We start from the raw sequence: 21627 nt of genomic DNA on the forward strand, positions 1-21627 counted from the left end.
TAGAGCACTGTCCCCTTGTCACAGAATGCAAATTACAGGGAAAGCCTGACCAGATCATTTCAAGATCATGAAGCAAGAATCTTTGTCAGTGCCATGAAGATAAAAATGTCTCAAGAATCCTAGCACTGAATTTTCAAGTGCGCTTCCAAGCATGAAACTGGCTTTTATCTTTTTATATTTATACATATTTTCCTAATATGAAGGGGTTTATTCTGAAACAAATACCTATCTCTTACAGCTGGTTTCCCCATCCCAGCTGCCCAATCTCCCATGCAAACTCTTGCTGGGCTCCCAGCACTAGTGAGATTCTTTCTTTCCCATCAGAGACAAAGCACAGATGTTTGCTTCATATCCATATGTTCTGCATTCGGAGTCTAAAAATAAAAAGCCTGTGAAAGCTTTAAGGTTGGAATCACTGTATTAAGCTGCCCACATTCCCATATTTTTTCAAATTAAAGTCGCTAACATATGGGCATTTCAAGCAGAAGTAAAAAAATTATGAAGGAACAGTTTTATTTTTTTTTAGTTCTTCTTTATAACATGAAAACCAGGACTTTGAGAAGGAAATGTACAGGAAAAAGATAGAAAAGGCAATTAAAAATAAATTCTACTCTGAATACTAAACAGCTCTATTAAGCTTAGTTACGTACCTGCTTGAGAAGGCTTTTGATGTTGCCAGACACTATATGCTGGCAAATTAGCTTTTGAACTACCGGGTGAGAACCTCTGTCAAGCTGCGTCAGGAAACTCAAACAGAAACCCTAGGCAGAATAGTTATTTTCAGTGATAAAATGAAAAATCAATAGGGGGGGGGGGGGGAAGAGACCTTAAAGAATAATTTCTGTTCAATATTGCATTAAATTCACTAAAAGAGAGGATTACTCTTCACCAAAACAGTCTTTGTACTGAATATACACTGAAACAAACCCCAACATAGGTAATCACCTCGTACAGTGAGCGTGGTATGCTGCTACATGGATTAGATGCTGCAAATCTCAATGCCCTGCAAAGTGTACGGAGACTATAGTGAGGTCTGTGGCCAGTTCCATCCACCAGCTTTGATTCTGCTTCCTTTCTCACAGATAAGTAAAAGCTGCAAAAATAAAGAATGAAACCAGTTCCAGTTACATAGTGCTGTTTCTGATCAAACCATTGCTCTAAGGAATTAAACCCAAAGTATGAACACTTAAGCTTATCTCCAACTGTCACTCTTTCTAAAAGCTCCAGGTTAGGAAAGCCATGCCAAACTCTACCATCTGTATAGTCAATGAAGCAAAGCAACAGAGTATTTTAGAACAATATTTTTGAGAGAGCTTGATATACAGAGAATGACTGTACACATGTAACAGTTCTTCAGGTTAATGCAGCAAGATAGTACACCTTCAGCTACAGGGAAAAAAGGTAACTTGACAAACACACAAGACTTCCATTGGTATGATCTACATAAACAAACCATTTTAGTCTCTCAGATGGGAAAGAGGACTGCAAGAGCAATTCTTTTTAACTGGTGCCACCAAAAAAGCAATTCTGAATAACAGAAAGTAAATCTGCTCCCCACAAGTACAGAAACCTTCAGAATGAAGAGAATGGATGTCTACCCTCTTCCGCTTCCTAAGGCTATGCAAACTGCTGCGTAGGGAGCATTATAGTATTTCCCAAAACAGTCTAACGAGACTAGTTACATACTTTCTTTTTGTGACTTATTCCATCAAGGATTTAAAGAGATTACAACCAGCTTACTTCACAATTCCTTGTACTGTATTTTTGTTCACATTCAAGCCTCTCAGATAATCCATGATAAGAACTTGCAAGTCTCCTTCATTTCTCAATTCTTCTATATAAAGTTCAGTAAACCTATAAAAATCAAATCAATCCATAACACTTAGACATCTGACCATATTAAAGAAAAAAATCATGTTATATATGATTCTTATGGTACATAACATTTAAATTTTTTTAAGCAGCAGAATATTGACTTGTCAAACCACCTATAGATAGTCTCAAGAACCAGAGTAATTAAAAACAAAGTATTAGTAATACCTTATTTTTAAGTAATTTATCCGAATTATTTTAACTTAGCAAACTGAAAATGAACTATGGGACTGTATTTTTTAAAGTTAAAATTTTAAACAGTTTGCAATAGATATCCAAACGTTACAGCATGAACACTGGAGCACTGACACAGCAGGAACACTTTTCAAAGTGGACTCTCTAATGATGTCTATTTTAAAAAGTGGACACTTAGAGATATTACCCATTCTAATTTCGTTATGACTAGCATATCCAGGACTAGCATATCCAGGTCATTTTCTACTTTTACAAATATCCGGCTCAGCAATGATAAACCAGGAAAACTTGATGATAAGCAAAGGAAAATTAGCAGCAAAAAAAGTACTCAATGAAGTTCTGAGTACCTTTAAATATGTCAACAGAATGTTTCACATTTAGTACACTACACTAGCAGCTCTAGTTAATGAACATATTTTCTATCTCTTAATCCAGTATATTTGCATTGGGTGTTGAATATCAGTCTGCAGCCCTTCCATACCATGCATTACAACTGCAAATAATGGCTCAGGACACACCACAGCAAACCCAGTACAACTGAGCAATATTAACTTCAGAGGGATGGATATTTTTGACAAATGCAAATGTAAGTTCATTTAAACTTAACAAGCTGAAGTCTCCTTTCTTCTGTATTACACTCACTCTCTTTTCTTTTGCTACTAAGCCAGGAGAGCTAATTGCAATAAAACCTTACTTTGCCACTAACAACTGCAAATGACTAGTTACATATAGTAAGTGCATCTCTACAGTTTTGCCCAGTGTTTATGAATCTAATAAGGGACGACATATATGGCTTTTGGCATTCATGAGGGAAACCGCATCAAATACAACAGAAGATCTTTCTATTCAGGAGCAGGTAGTACGGAAGAATGGATTTGCCACAACTCCAGTTTCCTGGCCACAGCTTGAATGTTTAAAAATCACACATCAAATACTTCGAACATCGTACATCTGCTCCACCATGCAAACCACCTTCCTTCTGAGTGAACGAGGATGGATATACAGCTTTTTGCAAGGATCATCAACACTTCTGAGTTATCAAGAGAAAAGGCTGCTAAACAGACACAAAGCACTTGTTTTTGTTACACCCATCAGGAACATAAACTGCTGCAGTAGCATTCCCAGACATGGACAGCTTAATTGTAAAGAATGATCATTTCCCAGCCCACAGTGACAACACTGTACACTACTGCTAGTTTGCATTTGTTCATGCTCAGCAACTTTTACATGAAAAATACAAGAAGTATTTTCCTGATGCTATTTCATGAAAAATGTTCACCACGATGTGGAAACCACAAGTTAATCTGAGTTCAGACTTTTATCCTCAGGCTTCAAATAAGGCATCCTTCAGTGGGTCAACCTATGAAGCTAGTTAAACTCTGAAAAAGACTAGTATTTTGTCACAGAATCATTATTTCCTACCTATTTCTTATTCCTAGAGGAAGATTTCGCTTTCCTACATCTGTAGCTGGATTCATGCATGCAAACAAGCGGAAATCGGGGTGACGGACAAGAGGCTCTAAAGAGAAACAGAAATAAGAGACATAAGGTTAATGCTAAACCAGGATATTTATTAATGAGGTGTATTTCTTCCAAGCCGGTTTTCTATTACTGCACTACTACATTTTCTTAAAATGCCAGGGTGAAAATTTTTCAGACAATAACGTGATGAAATTTTATCAGAAGTATCTCTGCAGATATCAGAAGTATCTTTACCACAGCCACAGGCAAGTGACTTATTTGTGGGTAGCAGGATGTTTTAACACCACAAAATATTTCAAAAATTACATAAGCCCTAAACTTGGAACTCCTCTTGTCTCTTTCAGAACAATGGTCAGTGCTTCCCTCAACCAGAAAGAAAACTCAGCCCAGGAAGCTCATACAACATTTGTCTCTATCTGTAGTTCCAGAAAACAATATTCATCAACTGCATTTTTTACATTTAGATCTGTACTAGGTCTGGCTAGGATGGAGTTAACTTTCTTCACAGCAGCCCCTGTGGTGCTGTTAAGAACACTCCAAGGTGTTGGCTATTGCCAAGTAGCACTGGCACAACATCAAGGCTTTCTCTTTTTCCCCACTCTGCCCTCCCTCCCTCCCCCAGTGACTTAGCTAGGGGTGAGCAAAAAATTGGGAGGGGACAATGTTGGGACGGCTGATCCAAACTGGACGAAAAGATACTCCCTACTACATAACATCATGCTCAGCAATAAGAACTGGGGTAAAGGAAGAAGCGGGTGGTTATTTTTGTCTTCCAAGGTGGCTGGTGCTTAGACACTGGCTGGACTTTGGTCTGCTTGTGAGAGCTGGTTAGTAACTGCCTTTGCATCACTTGCACATGAGTTTTCTTGCCTTTGCTCTTTCTGTTCTCTCCCCCATCTTGCTGGGGGATGGTGGAGTGGCCGGAGTGGGTAAGTAGCTGTATGGTTGCTTAGCTGTATGGTTGCTAAGCTGGTTGCTTAGCTTCTAGTCCCACAAAGGACTCAAAAATCAAAGGCCTTGTCCACATATTTCTAGCTGAAGAACAAATATATTCTCAGGATCAGTGAAAAACAATTACTACAGTAGCAACTAAACCTTATGTCCCATGCCCTTAGCTGTCAAGCTACCTCAACTTTATTTTAAAAAAGTGACACTCCCTGAATAGTCTTTCGAAACAGCAATGCCTACTAAGGCCACTAGAAAGATCTGCTCCTTGTAGAATCCAAAGCAGCAACAGCTACAACAATTTCTGCATGCTGAAATCTCTTGAGCCACAGTGAATTAAAGGTCCCACTTCTTGCACACACGAATGAAGTCTAGAAAGACACGCACACATTCATTTTAACACTAAATGTTTTCTATTTTGAGCCATATAGGCTAGGGAATTCAACTAACTGGATAGCAAGACATAGTATAATCAAGCACAGAAATAGTACCTATGTCTCCTCTGTCTAGTAACACCAGCGAACCAGATGATCCTTCCAATAAACCACTCAGACACTCTAAAGTCTCTGCTGCAGCCAAGTTAATCTCATCCAATAAAATCCACTCTCCTTTTTTTACTGCTTGTGCCAGAGTACCCTAAAAATAAGATCAATTTGTTAATCACATCAACAGCAGTGATACAACAACTAAAGCATCTGCATACTGGAAATATTTGTTTTTGCAGACTATGGGTTGATGAGACAAATAGCAATTCCAGACCTTTTACAGCAATAGCAATTTTACTGCTCTCCCTCAGTAACAGCAATTATTTGACAAGTCACAGAAGTCAGACAGTTATTATCAGCTACCATTTAGATTGTCTCAGATATAACAGAATTAAGCTCTCTTATTTGTGCAATGCTGTCTGTCAGTGATATCCATCACTGTGGTGCATAAACTTCACTGACACCACTATGAGAATAAAAGCAGTTAATCTAAAGAAATACAAAGACACCAGCAATATTAAGTTCCTCAGGGAACTATAACTTATGAATTAAAACTATACTTAAGTCAAAGGTTCTCCAACTACTTAAACAGTGTTTTTTTAAAAAGAGGACTGGTCAACATTTTACACACTTTACATACAATTTGAGAGTATATATTAAATCCTTCACAGGAATCCCCAAGCAGGAGCATGTCCTACTGGAGATTGGCAAAGATGCTTTTTCTAATCTCATACACCTGAAAAGATGATATGACATACTGCTGATATTCTTTTATCATGCCAGTCCTAATTCCTATGAAGCTGCACTGAATTAATGTGTTACCACAAAACATTCTCCCAGCCCCCAATCTAACCACAGTCTCCTTGCAGTAGCACACTTCATTATAGAACAAGTTTTACTTCACAGCAAGATTCCTGCCAGGAAGTTATTTACATAATACTGATTGCAAAGTCTTTTACATCCTCCTCCTTATTCTTCCTAGCATCAAAATGCAAATCTCTAAATACCTCAACAAATGCAAAGAGAAGAGCGTTTTCTGTCATTTTCATCTGTTGATGAGCATGATTCAGTTTCAGACCAAATGCCTCCCATTTTTCCTTCAGTGGGGAGCCTGTAAGCAAAACAAATTCAAGTTTGTACCATCAGAACAATAGCACAAAAAACATTTAACAACAGTATTTTAATCAAGCTGTTTCAAGCACAGAGATACAAGAGTAAGCTTGGCTGAGCAATGAAAACATTTAAGTTCTACAGATGACATCTCATGAATTAAAAAATTAAATTTTGCCTTTTTTTTTTAATTTAGCTGAACACTATTGACGGATAATTTGCTATTCATTCCACCATGTCCTAGCTTAGGAACAAATACTTATGCTGCACTTGGTTCCAGCATGACTGTTAGCACTCTCGAATTCCCAGAAAGAGGCACCTCAGAAAAATAAATTCAAATTTACAAACCTTACGACAGAACAGATTAACAATGAACACTTCAGTATCAGTAAAACCACTGTTGCTTATCGGTTATGATGTTATTTACTATTGCACTTACTTCAGTTATTTGTTTAAAGTCACAGCCTGAGGTATATAAAGCATCATGACTTAAGTTGCTAGCTTTGCAAGTTACAGACTTCAGCTTGTCTTTATTTTAGGGTTGTTGATACTTGCAACAAGCAGCCTTTAAAAGCTCATCTTTTTTTACATTTGCAGATGTTTATTTTAATATCTGCATATTCAGAAGAACCAGTAAAAAGAAGAGGACAGACAAGAAAGCAATAGAGAGGGATAAAAAAAAAAACAAAAACAAAAAAACCAACCCCACATAAACCCCCAAAATCAAACAAAAAAATTCATCACTTTATCTACTCTCTGTAATGGTTCACTACTAATGATGTGTGTTTGATTAGTCTGAATTCTCACCAGATGCATTTTCTTTTGCTTCCTTATTAATAGCAGATTTATGAATATGCTGCATTAGTTTTAGCAGATCATGCCAACGTTTCTGCCTGTAGCAGGTCTGAATGTGTCCCAAGAATGTCTGATTCTTCTTTCTAGAAAATGTCTGAGAGAAGAGTTCTTCAAAAGACTCTCGCAGAGGTAGCCAGATCAGCTTGTTATCCACAGGCTTGTAACTGAAAAGAAGCAAAAGAGTACTTATTTGTGACACAGGAACAGGAACTAGCATCTGTGAACTAACAACAACAGTTACTGAAACGACAATATTGAGCATGAAGGAACTGTGGTTTCCACAGTTTTTTACTCAACTAATAAGTGAAGTAAAATTGCACATATTTAAATGCACCTTACAAGGCGATTTTATGAAGACAGGACCACCCTGAGAAGTAAAATATTTTTATTACTACCAACCAGTATGTCCAGTGAATATTATAGCGTATTAATATTGAACAGCTTAGCCATTTTTAAAGTGACATTGGGTTGTACTTTTAAATTACTTCATCACATACAGATGTGCACACAATTAAGTGAAACTGCCTCTGTTTCACTTGCCTCAGCAAGGACAAGGTTTCTGCATGCAAGCATGCTTCTCAAGACATTTATTTTACCATGAAATAGATATGTGTCTAAAAACAATTCTTTGACAACACAACTATACTTGCATTAGAGGCTTGTTCTGATACTGCCAATTTGTTATGCAGAACAAACAAAACAGTCGTCAGTGACTCACCCCCCTAATAGATCTGCTGTGTCACTTTGTTGGTTCATGTTGATGACCCTCAAATGGTGTCCTTGAAACAGAAATAGAAACCACCATCAAATTGTGGGCTTTTGTTTGTTTGTTGCTTTTTGAATCATCTTCATGTGAATTAGTCTTCGCACTTTATTTACCTGTAATATGAGCAAGGTACTGAACAGTTGAAGTTTTGCCAGTTCCTGTTTCACCAACCAAAAGCACAGGTTCTCCTTTGACAACACAAACTGCAAGCTGTTCAATCAATACTGCAGATGGCCGTGTGGCAGCAAAGGTTTGTTTTGCTCTGAAAAAACAAAAAAAGGAAGCAAACTAAGATTTACCAAGGAGCTCATTTTAATTTTACCTTTATCATTCTTTTAGAGGAGTGGTTGAATTTAGGATTTTTCTTTTTAAATTAAAAATATAGGTTTTGAAAAAAATTAATTCCAAGACACCCTTATAAGATACTTATTTTTCTCAAGATACTCAGGGTTTCCAAAGAACTTCCTGGACAGTGGAGTTAGTGCCGCATACCATAAAAATCTCTCTTTACAAAGACAGATACATCAAAGTCTTATTATAACAGCTGTGGATCCACACTGCTTTGAAGAAACTAGTTCAAAAGAAGCTGAAAATTTCCATGATTTGGCTGCCAGAAGGATGATGCAGACAGCCTTAAAGATACACAAGGCAAAGCTCAGATCACAAAAGAAAGATCTCATCACATTCCTTTCATTAGTGAGAATATCCAATGTGCATTTTTTTTTTTTAATCCTGGGACTTCCAATCTATTTTATTCCACCACAAAATATTTTGAGTCACATGGAAACTACAAGATATTCTACCTTTGTACAGTGAGAGCCGGGGTTTGTTTCTTCATGAGATGCACTCTTCCAACAGAGACTTCTTGTTCCCGTATTAGAATTTCTGGTTTATAGAGTTCACAAAAAAACTCTACCTGTGAAGAAAGCATCAACATTTCCAATACTAATGTTGCCTGCAACATCACACTAGTAACACCCACGTTGCGCTACCAGTATTACTTTGCGGCAAGCTAATCTTTCATGGTAAGATTTTTATGTTTTGCAGGTTTTACATACTCAGCACCTAAAACACTGAAATACCTCAGAAGTGTTATTGTCTGTACAAACAACATATTTCCATTTAATAACCTCGTAATGGGTCTATACCATTATGTTTCTACTTTGTCTACTTCCTTGGTAGTTCAACTACATAAACTTGAAACTGGGAACAGTTATCTTAACTAATAACAAACAACCAACCTCCCTCAAAAAAAAAATTGGTAAATACCTCTGTGTAAACAAGGATATTTTACCATTGGCAGAGCATAATACACTCCTGTATTGAAATAACGCAAAGCGAGAAGAACAAAAAGAAAAAATCCACAGAAGTTTCAGGGATCCATCTGTCCACCCAGCTTGCAAGTTTTTCCATCTTAAAGTAACAAAGGAGGGAATTTTCTTTGCAATCAAACTTCTACAGTCAGAAATAGCTGAAAAAATAATTATTTAGTTTAACTCAGCCATTTCTATCACATGCTATTAATATACAGAGAGTTACTAGCCTCTAGAGGTACTTGATTTTGGAATCAATGGTTACAGAACAAGCAGTAAGGAAGATTATGTTTCTCTCCAATCTCTTTAAGTGATTAAAGTTCACTGTAACCACCACAGAAAAAAAACACATTCTTTACTAATTATGTGCATCTAGCAGTATCATGTGCTTGGGCAACTGTGCTGTTCCAGCTGTGTTATCCTTCTTTTGTATGATAAGGCCATTTGCAATCTGCTCTGAAACAGATTCACTGGAACTTTCAGAGAAAAAAATGCAGCTGAAAATAAAACAGGAAAAAAAACGTAGGTCCCAGTATAGTACAGCAAGCAAAAAAATGTTTGGGACAGAGACATAGACATAATTTTAAAGAAAAATAGAAAAAAACATTTAAATAAATCACTAGAAAAATTGCAAGTTACAGAACATTACCAGCAACCATCATGTTAATTATAGCTTAACATACCTTTTTCTTGGAAATATTTAGTTTACTTCCAATAACTTTTGCCATTTTCTGTCTGCTCCCTTGGTTGGACAGCATAGCTGTGAAACAGTCCAGTGCCTGTCAAGGGGAAAACAAATGAACTTCTTTAATACAAATGTGGTATGATATGAGCTGACAAGCACCATCTTAATTTACATGAGCCTGAATACAATCCAGCCATGGTAAATAATTTTATTTCACTGTCCACAGATTGCATCAAACAACAGAGTTCAAAAGGATGTAATAAGAATTTCTAAACTCTTGATGATCTTAAAGGACTTTTCTAACCTTAATGATTCTGTGATTCTAATGTACTGGGTTTCTACTGAAAGTAAAACCTTTTCAATGCAGAAGCTGTTTTCACACAAATGGACCAAAATGGAGAAGGAAGTAATGTTGTAAGATCTCACGTCTTAAAACTACCTCTGACTGACACACCTTAAAAATTCCAAACTTAAAATGTAAATTGATGCATAGGAAATCAGCCTCATATTACATGAAAAACGAAAGATCTTAAAACTTTTACTCTGTCATATGCAATCCCAGCTCGTATCAGTTAAAATTATGTTGCAGAATGCTGTTTATATGACAGTAGTAAGTCTGGACTGGCTTTCAGCACATTACTGCGAACAATTTTCTTAATAGTAAGGAAAGCCTCTGATAGATGGATCACAAACATTCCAACTACAGTCGAATTGCTCCAGATAAAACTAAATGTAAATTCCCATCTCACATTCACAAACAGAGTATTTTCAGATTTGTGAGACAATGCTAGAATCTGGGTAAGCAATTTCTGGATCAAGTCTTACCGCACCTCCTGAAAAATATTCACTGTTGTGGTTGAAGAATTACTGTCAAAGTTGTAAGCAATCCTGCTGCACCAATTCAGTAAGTCTCTAAAAAGAAAACCAAAAAGGTTTGCTTGACACAAGACAAAACGCACAGCATCTTCCTTCATGTTCAGCTTAGATCATTATGTCATCTTCTGGCAATTGCACATTTAGTTGCTGTGTAAGTTGTACACGGAAGACACATATAAATAGGATGCTAATTCTAAAGAGCAGCTGAGCGCATAAAGGCCAACAGTGTTGCTTTCAGATATGTTGCTTAGAAATAGAGAATACATACTCCATTAAACCATAAAGTAATTATGAAATGGAAAAAATGAAAAGCAGCAAGCTTTTCATGCAGAAAGGTATAAAAAGCTATTTTTTTCAAGATACTGATTCCTTATTAACAACAAAACCTTCCAAAAGGTAAGAAAAGGAAACTTCTGATTTCAGAAAAACAACTGCTTCTTTAAAAATTAGTGGCATTCTTATGCTTCACAAAAATATTAGGTACTAATCCCACCTAATATTTACTGACTAATTCACAAAGCACTACTGGTTACAGAAGAAGAAACAACTGAACATCAAGTTGCATTTAATAATAAAAATTCTGAAATTAATAATGTACTAGAAGTCTGGTTATTTTTAGTCATCTGTAAGTTAGAATTCTGTGAGTGTCTAATATGGAATTATCTAGATAAGCAAATATATACAATTGTTGAAAACATTATCTACTAGCTATTATGACAACATTATAAAGTACATTTCAGTCAACAGTTCTTAACTAGAACTAATGTTTTGTATTAAAGTGAATTGAGAAGTAATCCACATGGCTTGATACCAACTCAGCACCACATATGACAAAACCTACACTTTCTCCTTAAAAAAAAAAAAAAAAAAAGCAAATAGGAAGTCCTAAATAATTCAGAATGAGATTTTTTAAAAGAAGATATATTAATCATTATTTTAAAATGAAAAATTTATTTTTTCAAGTTTTTATGAAATTCCAGTTTAATTATTCAAACTTTTATCACTATTTTTTAAAAATTCAGAAAAATAACAAAGACCAACCCTCCTACCTCTGCAGCTAGCTAACTAAATTTCCTTCTAAGAAACATATAAGAAAAGACAACCTTAGAGATAGTTCTCGTCCTTCCAGATTTGGTTTCTTATTTTCTGATCTTGATTCTGATGGATCTTCTGATATGTGCCTGGAGATAGAAGCACTGTTTTCTGATGCCTGATACTTGTCTCCCGTAAGGTGAATGTAAATGTCTAGCAAGTGATCAGTTACAAGAGCAAGGTTGGGGTATCTCCTTTGAAGAACCTGAGAAGAAAAAAAACAAACCAAACCAACCCCCCAAAAATAATCTTTAGCATCAGAAGGAAACTAACAGCCACCCAAATTTTAATAGGATACACTTTGATACTCAAGTTAGCAAGTTGCACAAAACTGCTCTCTTGGAATTTCTCATATGAAGAAAATAAAAGTCATTGTGACTTGTATGATATCGATTTGGATGCCAAAAGTGAATTTTGCCAACTCAACTCTACTCCAACTAATGTCATACATTTGCACAAATACCAACAGAAGGAACAAACGGTACATTCAACCCTGTCTAAAGCCAAATCATGATCATACAACTTTACAACTGATGACAAAAGTTCCTACCTCTTGTCCTTTTTATGACTGAACTTCTTGAGTATTCACATTGTCTATTCACTGTGCTGACAAACGACACATTAAGGGGCTATTTTTTCTTCTGTAATTTCCTTTCAGCTCAGTTCTCTCCACTAAAGCTTGCCAAACAAAATTATTGCTTCCCAAAATAAGCTTTTTACAGATACAGGCCAGGAACACCGGTCCTACCTTGCCAAATTGATTTTTACGATTACCCAGAAGAACACAAGTCTATTTTCAAAACAAGCGAGATTTTTCTACCACTGTCTCTTCTACTACTACAGAATCTTACACAGTGTCTGATTTATGTATTTTTGTGACTTGAGCTACAAAGTTACAGAACAGAAAGAACCTAGTGGTGACACATTTAGCACTGAAGCTTCCTTAGGTTTTGACAGCCAAGCTGTATTTGAATATTGGTCCTTTCTGGAGGTCAGCTTCGACATCGGTTCAGCCAGATAGCCTTTGCTAATACCGCAGCAGTGAGCTTCCTAGCATTCCTGCCCACATGGATCTATTTGTAGTAGAACCAGCTACAGCACACAAGTGTGTGTACCTCCAGCAAACCATCTACAGAGGCCTACCCGTGCATCTACTTGCTTCCCCTCCAACAAAATCTACAAGTACAAAATAAGTGCTGTTCTTGCCCCGTTCCTAACAATTAGCTGACAAATGACAAAATGGAAAAACATGCAGATAACTACTGTCACCTGTAACTGTGCTGGCTGCTAAACAAGTTCCAAGGAGTGAATGAATCCTATTGAAAAACTGTCATCTTCATTCTAGAAAATTCAGAACTTTCCCAACTCTTCAGCTAGAAACTATTCACCCCCTTTTCCTTTAGGCAAAGCTCTTTTAAAATCAGATCATATTCTGAGCTCTGTATCACAAGGAGAATCTCTAGAGAATTCTGTTTCCATTTAAGCCCTGGGCTCCTTGAATTTTTTGAAGGACTACACAAAGCAAACACTCCCTAGAGATGCTAACAAAAGATGTCAATAGAAACAGTTATTTGTAATTGACATCTGACCAACTACTTTCAGTCTCAAAGCTTAGAACTCAGGATTAGAGTAAAACCAATTTTCTTTCTTTCTTTTTCTCTCTGTTTTCAAATCCCTGTGGGCTACAAAATGGCGAAGTAATTTGATTCTTAGACCCATTCAAAGTAGAACTGTGTTTGCCAAGGCAAGTTCCAGGAATCTTTGTCCAATACACTTCAAATTTTCCTGACAAACTGCCCATTTACTTCAAAATTGTCAAGATAAATCTGAAATGATAAGGGTGTATTTGAAATGATAAGGGTGTATTGTGCAACTTGGAGATAAAAATAAGCATCAGATTTGTTACTGAAAAACATTAATTATCTTTAATTGAAACGATTATTCACATGCCACCATAGAGCAACACACACCATACCTCCTTGAGTTCTCCTTTGCTCATGTTATCCACATGTATTTTGGTCCAATACTTGTCCAAAAGAGCAGCATGGCTGCTTTGCTGCCTGTACCAACCGCCACCACAACTGAATATCCTACATCAAAACAACATTAAGAAACACAGCATATTGTGTCTTGCTGAAGAATTCAACGTTTTCAGTGTGTTCCTGTACAAAGAACATGTTACATATTGCTGCCCTGCATAATGCGCATGCATAGATCACTCACTGTTTGTCACTGCACTGTCACATACCCTACCCTGCCTAACTCTGCTTTTCAAATTATCTGTTCTTTTTCCATAGTGTTTTCCCCCTGTAGTGCGAAATCTCCTTAGAGGTACTTGCAGAACGATGACTGACAGTAAGTTAAGTCTATCAGAATCAACATAGAGAATCCTTTGCAGAGAGACAAGCCTGACAGAAGTGGCCTGGGAAATATCTTCCACAGATCCTAAAGGATCTGTGTTCTATTACAGAGATGCAGGAAAAGCATCTGCAGTCCCCGTCCTCTCCAATCTTTCCTGATTATTTTCACTTACTCTTCAGGCTCACAGTCCTTTCCATCATATATTTTTATGTATTTTGTTCCATTCTTTTTTTTTTTTTTTTACCGCAGAAATAACTATGCACCCATGTGTTATACCCGCTATGGAAGTAGCCTTGCACATGAAAAGCATTAGATACTCGGTTTGTGATTTGTTTTTTGTTTTCTGGCGCTTTTTTGTTTGGTTTGGGTTTTTGTTGGTTTTTTAAATAATAATCTACATCTGGAAACTGCAGAAGACTTATTGAATCTGCTCCAACTAGCCCACTGGAAACTATAATTTGCTGCTATACAAACTGTTGACCAAGAATACAGAAGAAGAAAATCTTAGGAAACGAGGCAACCAAAAGAGAGTTGAATTCAAAACACCCAATTCCAGAAAAAATAGATCGGATAAATCAAAGAAAAGAACAAATTTATGGAAGACAGACAAAAGCAGGAAAATTTATTAAAGGCTTTGAAGTAAACTGCAAAACATTTGAAAACCATGTAACTTTACTCTCCATCTAGATATCCTAACCTTTAATACAATATTATGTCACAGAATCACTAGGTTGGAAAGGACCTTTAAGATCATCAAGTCCAACCATTAATCCAGCACCACCATGTCCCCTAAACCATGTCCTGATATACAAGACGACATTCTGACATTTGATGCATGAGCCATTAGTACAATAAAACTGTCAGAGAAGAATACCTTAAATCTTCTTCTGGTTAGAAAACATTACAAGTGTCCATACTGACACAACACTTTCACAAATCAGATTTCCCTAAAATTTTTTTTCATTCTATTTCTTTTTTCACGATACCCAAACAAAACAACACTATCTTATTATAGATGCAGGGTTCAGTTATAATTAATAATGAAACTCCTAAAAAAAAAATCTTCCAAGGAACACATGTATACAACTGCTCAAGAAGGTGGAAATAAAAAAAACAATCCCCAGAAAACTAATCATTCAGTAGTCAGACTACCAACTACCCCAAGATCAGCAAAAATAAGAAATATTTTACACATGTGCTGTTAAAATTAGCAAGTCAAGACACCTTGTGAATATCAATCATAAACCTTCTTCACACAGTAATTGCCGAGAGTGGTATTTTGCTTTGGTGAGGGGTTGAATTTGTAGGGTTCCCCCAGAAAGTTTCATTGTTTCAGCCTTGCTGAAGTGACCTTTCTGTACAAAGACTGGATTCACCTGGTAGTAATGTAATGCTGCTCTAAAATGAAAAAAAAATGAAAAAAATTCCTTTCACAACTTCTATGGCTTCTATTGCTTGTTAATTGGAAATTGCTAAAATACTCCTGCCCAAGTACCTTGTACTTCCTGTCTTTGGCTTAAAAAAAGGGATAGCCATGCTCTTAACCTCATTTAAGTTTACAATCCTACCTCCTGGTCGCAAAAAACTGGAATCCCGATGCTACTTTTAAACAGTCACCACGACCAGGAATCAGCAACTCTCCTTTTTCCAAAAGGGGAATTAGCACAGAGATCTGCAGAAGAGAAGAAAAATTATAAAACATTTTTTTTGTGGAACTGTAACAGACAGCACACCCATCCACACTCATTTCACACTTGAGATGCTACAGCACTTCCACTCAGCACCATTACATTGCCAGCAACTGCCGTACCTGCAGATTGCGCTTCCAAGTGATGCTAACAGGAATTGCACAGTCCCCAGTAATTTTAAACACCAGTGAAAGTCACAAGCGTAATGTTTACCTATCTTCTTTCTCCTGTATCCAGATTTAATGATAGGAGAATGGAACTGACAGTCTTTACATACCAAGTCCAAATCAAAACTATTTATTTGAATTGTCAAATGAACACTTTCATGTCAGAAGCCTTATTTTCTTTATCTGTCTGAAAAAAGATGGCCTGCATCTCAAAGATGTCATTCTCAAACATCAATATTTTTCAGTGTATATTCTGCTACCCCCAGGAGAATTTGGTATCTATTTAAAGAATCTATCCTTCCATGCAGCAGTAACGGTGGAAGGAAAAAAGGGAGACAGGACCACAGTGATTGCTCAGCATAAAAGGAGGCAAGCATGGAGACTTTGATATGGAGAAAGGAGACAGGATGCCTGCAGGAAGGACCTGAAGAAAGGGAGAGATGAATGCAGGATACTACTCAGGGCACGCTTACGATGAGTGCAATGAGCTGAGTCCACAGAAGCAAGTAAGTGCATGACCCTCTGGCAGTGAAAAACTGTCTAGTATATACAAGCAGTATTTCTTGTCTTTTGTACAAATTCCCTATATTTCAGAAGCCTAGAACCCAATAAACAAGCTGTCAGATTATTTAGTCACACAAAGGATGCTTTACAGAACAGATATGAAAGAAAACAACTATCTGGACAATGTCCAGCAGGCCTATACAGCAAAACATCTCTATGACATTGTTCTTGCAGAAGACATGCTTTCAGCAGCCATTACTTCAAAAGGGAAGGATGACAGTCTAACAAGTCATTCTGGAGCTGAATACAGGGAATCTGTTAAAACCTATACTGCTTAATGTAACAACACATTTTTAATATCCCAGCCAGAGGTAAGAAATGTGTAAGAAAAAACAAAAACCACACAACAAAACACTAAAAAAAAAAAAAAATCTTATTAATAGCACCACTCTAATACAGTGACAATACTCTCTGGTGTTTGGAGCCACATTTGTTTTCAAATATTAAAATATGATTTAAAAGACACATAGCTCTTTATCAGTGCCAATTCAAATCTTCAGAGTGAAATCTGGCATCAGTGGGAGTGTCAGGACTACTCTAAAACAATGACAAAAACCAATGTGGTGTGCTAACATGTTAATAGAGACAGACAGGTTAATTCTTTCTAACCCCTTTTAAAGGGGCAGTATTTTCAGCATGCTGCTGCAGAACTCATGGTGATTAGACTCAAAAATTTGCTAGTATTGGGCTTTAAGACCAGTACCTTAACAGTGACCATGAACCTACATACCACATCCAGAGGAGCATAATCAATATCCTCCAGAAGTATCCAATGACCTTTGGTAACAGCTTGTGTCAAGGTTCCAGGTTGCCATACAAACTCCCCTGGTACATCTGTACAACGATACATACCAAGCAGCGTCTATGATGGAAACAATCAGTAAGTTAGAGACCTGTTCATTACATCCCTTAAAAACTCAAGAGTAAAAACTTACAAAAATGACCAAAGCATATAAGTAATGCTTACTTAGCCTCCACGTTACTAAACAATCCACCTGGTAATCTGTGCCCAGCGTTACACTTCTTTTAATAAAAAAAAAAAAAAAGTTTCACCCCTCCATGTCTACGATAATCTAACTGATTAGATTATAGCAATTAAAATGAACCAGGTAACTGGAAGTGAATTCAGAGAGCTGTGCCACCATAATTAACAATCAATCAACAGTATAACATACAAAACTGCCTAGGGTTACACTGAACTTTATTTCACATTTTTAAAAAGTCTGTGACTAAGCTAGTAAGAAGAATTGTAAAGCAAGTTATTCAAAGATACAAAACCAGTCAAGTGTTGCTTCTCTGTGAAGTTGTAACTTCCACATTTTAAGCATTCCTTAAATAATGAAGTTTATGGTTTCATTACCACATATTTTGTACCTTGAACTTTATGACTTTGTCTTAATATGGTGGTCTTACTCATGTATATGAAAAGACACTCTTGTGGAAAAAAGTTGTGAGATGGTGAAATTGGCTGTTCTATGCAAGTAAGGAATTATAAGTATAAGCTTATGCATGCTAATAAAAACCTCCAGATAGCACTTCTGGTAGATATTAACCACCTTGGAAAACTAAACATAAACTGAGCCAAACAACATAAATTCAAGCTCAAAAGTTATATATGCAAACCCAGAAGAATGTGAAATTATTTTCATCTCTGGTTTTATCTCTATAAGTAGACCTAGCTCACTATTATTTAAGTGCAAGTGTCCTCAAAAATCACAGGATTTTACTTCATCTCACCTTTACCACAAAAAACTGGGATGAGATTAAACTGACATTAGCTCATTTAAACCAAAATAAAAGTGTCTATACAGCCTTTGGCACCAACTTGAGTCATTTTAGAATCATCTTTTTCCCAATACAAATCAAATTTTTTTAATTAAAAAAAATTAATAGGGCTCTCCCACATAGAAAAGCCCTGATAAAACATAATTTCAATGAAACAGATACAGCACAGTTATGCACAGAATTTAAAACCTACTGACGCATAACTGTGATTTTTCTTCACATTTATTTATTCTCAACAGTAAGACCAACACTACAGAGTTGGAGGTTGTGCGGTCTTTGGGCAAAACATTAAACATTATCTCATTAGAAAATTAAGTCCATACTTTAAGTAAAAATTATGTCTGATCATCCAACCATAAAACAACTTCATCAGTTACCTTACTATCAGTTTGATCCCCAAGCTGGACTTTCAAAATATGAGGAGGCTTTGCTCTTCCTGTAACAGCTGCTAAGTATTCAATTAAAGAAGTTTTGCCACATCCTATTGGTCCTTCTAATAAAACAGGACTCTGATACGCTACAGCAATAGCAAGGTTTTGAAGATTTGTGAAGGCAGATTCAACCAAAACAAAACGGCTGGTGTTAGTTTCCTGTTCAAACATAAAATTTGAGTTACTACACTGAAATTGTACAACATGTAAAAAAGTAACAACACAGAACAATTAGGAAAGTGAGTCTGACAACTAGAAAACTTGGGCCTGTAAATCTGCCAACACATATCAAATAAACTAAAGGATTCTAAAGCTGTATTTAATGACAGATATTAAAATAGGTTTTATAAAAAATCTATTATAAGTGAAACACTTAATAAAGTATACGTACAATTTGTTCCCAAGGGGAGTTTGCACTAAGTTGTCAGTACAGGCATAGTAACTACTCAATCATAAACACATGTCAATCAAATACAATTTGCAATATAAGTAAAATTAAATCATCAGAATGGTTCCAAATCACAGGACAAATCAAACACCAATTACATTCAGACGATGCAAGTCTGAGTATTAACTGTTGCATTTACTTCTTCCTGCACAGGCCAAAGTATAAGACCATTAAACTCAGTGCATAAAAAAAAGAGGTAAATTCAGTAACATTTTTATTTTATTCAAAGTGCAACAAATAATAATGAATAATTTGAATGGTAATTAATCAATGCTACAGAAACTCTCCAAATATTCTGACTCTCCTACAGTCACTTACATATCAGTATATGGCACAAAATTAGTGTTTTCCTGCCAAAAGGCACAGAGAAAAGAAATCGGAGCACATACTGCACCGAAACAAGTGTCTTGTATTTAGGTTTGATTTTCTTTTCAGATACAGTTGCATGTAGTTCTCTGATAACAATGCTAGTTTGTAAGAGTACCTGCTTTCCCTCATAAATTGCTCCTACCTCTTCATCAGACCTCCTCAGCTGTAACTGGAACGTCCCCAGCATAACTGGAACTACACTGTATATGAGATCAGTGAAATACCTGTGGCTATTAAAAAAATAAAAGCATGCCTTTTTGAGACGTTCTCTCCTCCCTCATACACAAAGACTATCCTTTCAGCAATCCAGTTTATAGCATGGACTAGCTTCAGTGCATCTGCAGCACCAATGACACTGGAATGGGAGTAAGAATCTCCTTAAATGGCTCTACAGTTTCCCCTGCTGCAATGAATTTCAAACTATACCTTCAATCCTAAAAAAAAAGAGCTAGAATACAGCAAATTCAACTATAGAAGTTGGGGGGGGGACGACTTTGGGAGGAAACTCCTCCTTCCTTGCTTCTCCTACTCAAGAAATTCTAGACATTGGTAGACTTCATTCATTTCTTAGTCCTTCATTTGTAGACCAGTGTTGCAAAATTAAATAGAAATACTCAGCTAAGAGCTAAAACTGTACTTAAATGAGAAAAACAGTCAAGATTACCAGCTGCTGCTACAAAGAAGAACCTGAACAGTTCAAGATGAACAGCATCTCAGGAGAAAAAATGTTAAATACTGTTTGCTAAAAAATGTTCATGCCTCTGATGGACTTCCTAAAACTGTAAGGCACTATCTTCTGCATTACACTTCACTCAATGGAGAAATTAAGTTCTTGCTCACTTCCCCCTCCCCTTTTTCTGCCCTCTAAAAGAGTAAGTAGCAGCCTTGTTTTCTTTTGATTCAAAAGAAGAACTAAGAATATGTTTGGAAAAAGGCTGTTTATAAGATGTCTGCAAAGCACAAAAAACTACTTCACGCAAGTAAAAGCAACTGTGCCAGACCCTGGCTTTACTCAGCTATGGAATATCACCCTAACTTGGACTACAGATCCTATGTAAGGCTGAATATACTTTTGTAGTTACCCTAGTTTCAGCTGGGATAGAGTTAATTTTCTTCATAGAAGCTAGTATGAGCCTGTGTTTTGGATTTGGGAAGAGAAAATATTGATAATGTACTGATGTTTTCAGTTGTTGCTAAGCAGTCAAGGACTTGTCCAGCTTTTCATGCTGGCCTGCCAGCGAGAAGGCTGGGGGTGCACGGGAAGCTGGGAGGGGACACAGCCAGGACAGCTGACCCAAAATGTCCAAAGGGATATTCCATACCATATGACATCATGATCAGAATATAGAGCTGGGACCAAGAAGAAGGAAGGGGTGGAGGGTTCGGAGTGATGGCGTCTGTCTTGCCAAGTAACCGTTAATGCGTGCTGGAGTCCTGCTTCCCTGGAGATTGCTGAACACCTGCCTGCCCATGGGGAGTGGTGAATAAATTCCTTGTTTTGCTCTGCTTGTGTGCATGGCTTTTGCTTTACCTATTAAACTGTCTTTATCTCAAACCATGAGTTTTCTCACTTTTACTCTTTCAGTTCTCTCCCCTGTCCCACCGTGGGGGAGTGAGCAAGCGGCTGCGTGGTGCTTAGTTGCTGGCTGGGGTTAAACCACGACAGTAGTATGTTCCTAAGGACCGCTACCTGAAGATAAAATGAACAGCACTATTACGCCTTCATTGCTTCATTCCACTGCAGAGAGTCTTTGCAGTGTCTAGATTATGCAACACTAGCTTACAGCACACATCAAGAAAGCTAAAGATGCACGCATTACCCGTAGTATCTCAATGCCATTTAAGCAGGAAATAAAGTCAGTTCACCTCATTAAGGGATTCTTAAAAACAAAAAAGTTACAAACTTAACCCTGGGTTACATACCTGCTCTTCAGAAACAAGCTGTAGTCTAGGCAGCACAATACCACATACAGCTACTACATTTGCAGAGAGGTCACCCGATACAATATGCCCTTGCGTATACTGCAGTTCTTTCTCCTTTTCCCAAAATGAGGAGTCCGGATTGGCCAAAACAAGAGCTTGTTCCACATTCTGGAGATGAGATTCTTCTAGCAGCCTGTGAAATCCATGTTTATTAA

At 36.8% G+C, this 21627-nt stretch overlaps 1 protein-coding gene across 1 annotated transcript in view; it reads right to left on the minus strand.

Annotated features, from left to right (window-relative positions):
* MDN1 (midasin AAA ATPase 1) overlaps nt 1-21627 on the minus strand; it is a gene marked incomplete at both ends in the record, with an annotated part of 103955 nt that overhangs the window by 72719 nt on the left and 9609 nt on the right. The window contains 18 exons of the mRNA XM_081998091.1: nt 651-761; nt 946-1093; nt 1741-1854; nt 3490-3586; nt 4986-5130; nt 5987-6090; nt 6897-7108; nt 7663-7723; nt 7824-7972; nt 8514-8626; nt 9707-9802; nt 10539-10620; nt 11688-11881; nt 13652-13766; nt 15606-15709; nt 17187-17318; nt 18619-18831; nt 21413-21605. Coding sequence (XP_081854217.1) covers nt 651-761; nt 946-1093; nt 1741-1854; nt 3490-3586; nt 4986-5130; nt 5987-6090; nt 6897-7108; nt 7663-7723; nt 7824-7972; nt 8514-8626; nt 9707-9802; nt 10539-10620; nt 11688-11881; nt 13652-13766; nt 15606-15709; nt 17187-17318; nt 18619-18831; nt 21413-21605 — 2383 coding nt within the window. The remainder of the gene's footprint in view (nt 1-650; nt 762-945; nt 1094-1740; nt 1855-3489; nt 3587-4985; nt 5131-5986; nt 6091-6896; nt 7109-7662; nt 7724-7823; nt 7973-8513; nt 8627-9706; nt 9803-10538; nt 10621-11687; nt 11882-13651; nt 13767-15605; nt 15710-17186; nt 17319-18618; nt 18832-21412; nt 21606-21627) is intronic.

This window comes from Phaethon aethereus (assembly GCF_964289735.1).
Source record: "Phaethon aethereus genome assembly, chromosome: 3".
Lineage (NCBI taxonomy): Eukaryota > Metazoa > Chordata > Aves > Phaethontiformes > Phaethontidae > Phaethon > Phaethon aethereus.